Source organism: Sinocyclocheilus grahami, unplaced genomic scaffold (genome assembly GCF_001515645.1).
Source record: "Sinocyclocheilus grahami isolate Dianchi unplaced genomic scaffold, SAMN03320097.WGS_v1.1 scaffold672.1, whole genome shotgun sequence".
In the NCBI taxonomy this organism is placed as follows: domain Eukaryota; kingdom Metazoa; phylum Chordata; class Actinopteri; order Cypriniformes; family Cyprinidae; genus Sinocyclocheilus; species Sinocyclocheilus grahami.
The window spans coordinates 876906-881616 of record NW_015505851.1 but is presented as its reverse complement, the minus strand read 5'-3'; the positions used below and the strand labels follow the sequence as shown (position 1 = coordinate 881616).

The 4711-nt window shown below is 36.6% G+C and overlaps 1 protein-coding gene across 2 annotated transcripts in view; it reads left to right on the top strand.

Annotated features, from left to right (window-relative positions):
• Window positions 1-4711, top strand: part of ube3d (ubiquitin protein ligase E3D) — a 24698-nt gene that overhangs the window by 6693 nt on the left and 13294 nt on the right. Inside the window, exons 3-7 of one of the 2 annotated variants that reach the window (XM_016242777.1) lie at window positions 219-309; window positions 443-656; window positions 2111-2183; window positions 3681-3783; window positions 3873-3981. In XM_016242777.1, coding sequence (XP_016098263.1) covers window positions 219-309; window positions 443-656; window positions 2111-2183; window positions 3681-3783; window positions 3873-3981 — 590 coding nt within the window. Of the gene's footprint in view, window positions 1-218; window positions 310-442; window positions 657-2107; window positions 2184-3680; window positions 3784-3872; window positions 3982-4711 lie in introns of both variants that reach the window. The other variant, XM_016242776.1, reaches the window with a different exon arrangement.

Here is a 4711-nt window from a genome sequence, read left to right as displayed (position 1 = left end):
AAAAATACTACAATTTAAAAATGAAATGACAAATAAAATAGCAACATTTTAATTTTAATAAACACTCTAATTAATAAATAATACCCAGCTCTCTACAGATGCTAGTGTTTTCTGACCCTATCTAATAATCGGTATCATCAGATGAGTCATTGGTTATCCAAACAAGTATCATCTCTTGGTATGCTTTAGTTGTGTTTGTTCTGTGTTTCTTCCTCCAGAAGCTCCTTGCAGTGTGATTGGACAGCTGCGGGTCGATGTGACGTACTCCTTCCTGTGCCAGTCTTGTGGCGCCATGGTGCTTCAAGACAGGTTACTTACTATTCATTCTTTTTCATTTCCATTGATTTGGTGAAGTAGTGCATGGAAGCATAGTGATAAATTCACTGTCAGACACATTATTTCAGTGTTCAGCTATTATCAGACTATCTCCTAACTCCTAAAGGACGTTTGGGCGAGTGCTTCCTTTGCCCAATGGAAACTGGAATGCATTAGTGGACGACTGGTGCTGCCACCCCGATCCCTTCGCAAACAAGAAGCTGCTCCCGCGAGACGGAGACTGTCTGGTCGGAGACACGTTTCTTCTGTTGGCTCGGGACAGCAGCTGTGAGCAGACCCTCGTACGGGAAGAGAGCTCGCGTCAGAACGCCTCTGCGGAGGTAAGCTGTGCAGTTTAGACATGCATGATTCGATTAAGCAAAAACAGCACTCTTACTGATTACACATGCAGTTGTGATATACACCCTACGTAGTGCACAGATCTGACTTACACAGCCTGAGGGTTGACCGAGGAGGCAGATGACTTGCTTTCATCACAATAAAGGCTGAAGAGGCGTAGGGGAAATCCACTTTTAAAAACATTACGCTCGGCCGGGCTGTGGAGGAGAAGCGGTCATGCCTTTAAGAGGGATTGATTCTCTTTCTCAAGCTCAATCTGTGTGTAGCCTGTGGCCATGCCGAGGAGATGAAAACATACTTTCCAGCGCTTTTTCTATCCTAAACGACTTCAGCACACAGTCGTCGGTTTTCTTATTGATTTTTTTTTTTTTAACTAAATATTTTCAGCATACAGTCGAAGCAGGAGTTTGAAAACAAGTTGAAAAATGACTTGCCGTTTTTGTGCAGGAGTGTGAAGCACTTTTTAAAACAAATGCTTGGTGAAAAGAAGTGTTCAGCCTCAGGAGGTCAAAATATGCATTACATGAGAATGTTTTATTTTCTGCTCATGTTGCATGAGGTTTGCAATTTTCCAAGCCTGTTAGCAAAATAGCAAGTCACGGGATTGCAGATTTAGCTTAAAAAATAAGCTAGGCTAGTTATTTTGTCATCCAAAAATGGGTTTGCAGTAAACTCATAAACTAACCAATGACATTTTGAAGTAAGCTATCATTTATATCAAAGTTTAGAATCGGTAAGATTGATTATTTTATTTTTTAAGTCTCTTCTTCTCATTAAGGCTGCATTTATTTGATCAAAAATACAATAAAAACTGTAATATTGAGAAATATTATTACAATTAAAAATAACTATTTTCTATATGAATATACTGTAAAATGTAATTTATTTTTGTGATGCAAAGCTGTATTTTCAGCATCATTCCTCCAGTCTTCAGTGTCACATGATCTTCAGAAATCAGTATAATATGTTGATTTGCTGCTCAAGAAACATTTCTGATTATTATTAATGTTGAAAACAGTCGTGCTGCTTTTGTAACATCTTTTTCACCTAAGATTATAAATGTCCTTAAATGCATTTGATCAGTTTAATGCATCATTGGTGAATAAAATAATGTTTTTTTTTTCCAAAGTATCTTACTGACCCCAAACTTTTGAACAATAGTTTTATATTTCCTGTAAAGTTTTTTATTTCCAGAATAACTTTCATAATAGGGTTGAATGGTAGAGATCCAGTAAACACTTACAAAATGTGTAAACATTGAACAAAACTAAAAAAGATGACTGAACTTTAGTATTCCATTCAACTTTTCATCTGAAGCTGACAATAGAAAAGGTTTAAATCACACTGTGTTATGAATATGCCTGCCGAGTGAACTGATATGTATTACCGTGTAACCACTGCCATATAAAGCAGCTTTTGTGTGTGTCCACAGCAGAAGCGCAGCAGCAAGCGTGTGATGGTGTCCTGCAGGAGCTGCTCTGCGGCGCTGGGAGAGGAAGTCACTGCAGGTAAGGAAAGCAAAGCAGCGGAGTAATGTGGTAACACACCATTGAGTCATTTGACATGAGTGCAAATGAAGAAAACCAGAGCTTATTTATGTTTAAATCATGATGTCATCCATTACCCATGATGCATATTGGCCATTCATTGTTACCGTTAGCAACAGCCTGAGACTCTTTAATATGCTTTGAAATGTTATGTTACTGACCCTTGGGTATTTATAAAAGTGCTGTGCTTTTGAAGCAAAAATAGTCTGTTTATCTGTTTGCAAAGGTCTATTTTTAGTGATTGTAAGTTCTGTAGTTGTTTTGTGTTTTGCCCGTATTTTAAAGGGATGGTTTACCCACAAATGAGCATGCATTCACTCATCCTCATGCTTTTATAAACTTGAATAACTCATGTCTTCTGCACTGAAATACGTCCTCTTTGATGAACTCCTGGAATCACTGAGAGCCACTTCACAAACTAGAGATATCAGGAGTTTCGCCCACATCAGGAATGTTAAATCAGGTTAATTGAGTTCAGCATTGTAGATTAATTGCACATTGATACTTGGGTGCAGACAAAACGGGAGTGAATGTGGAGTGAGAAAAGAGAAAAGAGTGTGTAGGCTATTAATAATTGTCTTGAGATCAGAAAATATCAGTTTTTTCTGTGTTTTCTTTATTGTGTGTATTCAGACTACTGTGTGTTAAAAGAACTGGGGAAGTGAAAGGACGGTATGTGTTTTAGGGTAAAAACTAGCCTATATATATAGTATTTATGGATGGCTTTGTTAGCGTATCACATTGTGACAGTGTTATTCATATTTATAGCTCGCATTTAAAAAAATGTTTCATGCAAAGTGCATAAAAATTTAAACCACACTGAAGTAAATGACACTATTGTCTTCTGTAGAGCTGTGCTGCCTTATAGCTGAAATTTAATTTATTTTATAGTTGAATAATTTTACAGCACTAACTGTTATTCTCCTGTTTATTACTTTGACGCTGCTTTGAAACCATGCGTATTGTCTAAAACCATTTCTATTGTATTTTCCTGTTTATTAATGCGAAACTGCTTTGAAAAGGTTTTGTATAAAGCGCTGTATAAATGCGTATGGCTTGACAGTTTAGTTGGTATGCAAAAGTACTTGACTCCAGAATTAAATATTCCTAATGTACTTAATTACACAGTAGTCTGCAAAAGTACAACAAGATGATTTAGGTTTTTGCTCTAAACAGCAGCTACTAATGCATATAGTGTGCATACTGTTTACTACACAATATTCAGTTAAGACTCAATTCCATTCTTAAAATAGTTTTCAATATTTGGCCTGGGAAACAATTCTTGAGCTCCGAATTATATTATAACTTTGTTCTTTATTACAAGAAAGCTCTATGTGTTTCTGTGAAATGTTGAAGGTGCACATATTATCTGAGAGGTAATTTCTTATAATCTTGCACCTCCAGCTGTTGATAATGTGCAATTTTCTGTGTCTAATATATTTGTCTTTTGTGTTTCAGAGGTGCTGAAGTTTTACATAACTGAAATATTAGTAAAGCCACGTGAAGATGGAGAGTGTGATATAGCACAGCTCAGTTTAGTGTCCGAGCCTAGTTCAGAAAGGTTAGCGAGTTCATTTGATTTATTCATTTTGTTGTCATCTGTAGATCATATTCAGTCAGAGAGTTTTTTTTTTATTGTGTCTCATACAGGCAGAGATTCCTGGAGCGAACTCTAGCGGCCCGGCTGGTCGAGCTGTCATCGGCACAGAGTATATTTCGCTTTTCCATCCAAACCCCAGATGACAAAGCTGTGATTTTGGTACAGACGTTAAAACCTCATACACTGTAAAAAAAAAAAAAAACAATAAAATTGGAAGATGATGTAAATACAACAAAGATTAATTGAAGTATGTTTTACAAGAAAATACTTTTTCAGTTTGCATCGAAAAAAATACACATTGATGTTACTTAATTATTTAAACTTACTAGCAATTTTTTAATGAAAAATAGTTTTCTAGTTTTTTTCAGTAAATCCTTTCGAAATGTTTCAGTGTATATGTACTAAAAAGTAAATTTTGTTACGTGTGCAAAGTAATGTGATTATTTCCAATAATCAGAGCAAGGACTTAAAGGGGTCATATGATGCTATTTTAAAGATCATTATTTTGTGTATTTGGTGTAACAGAATATGTTGACATGCTTTAATGTTCAAAAAACACACAGTACATTATTGTAGGTCCTCTATGCCCCGCCTCTCGCAAACACGTCATTTTCAACAAAGCCCCTCCTTTGACAAGCGCAGTCTGCTCTGATTGGCCAGCTGACCCAGTGCATTGTGATTGGCCGAACACCGCAAGCACACGTCGGGAATGTAACGCACCTTACCATAATCACCAGCTTCATCTTTCAAAGTAAATATCAAGACAGTTAATAATGTTGTTAATTTTACCATCAGTTCAAGCCCGAAAGAGCAACAGAGTCGTGTGACAGACTCAGTGATGATGCAGTACACAAGCCGCGGTTAAGACAGCTGACGTGCTATGATTTCT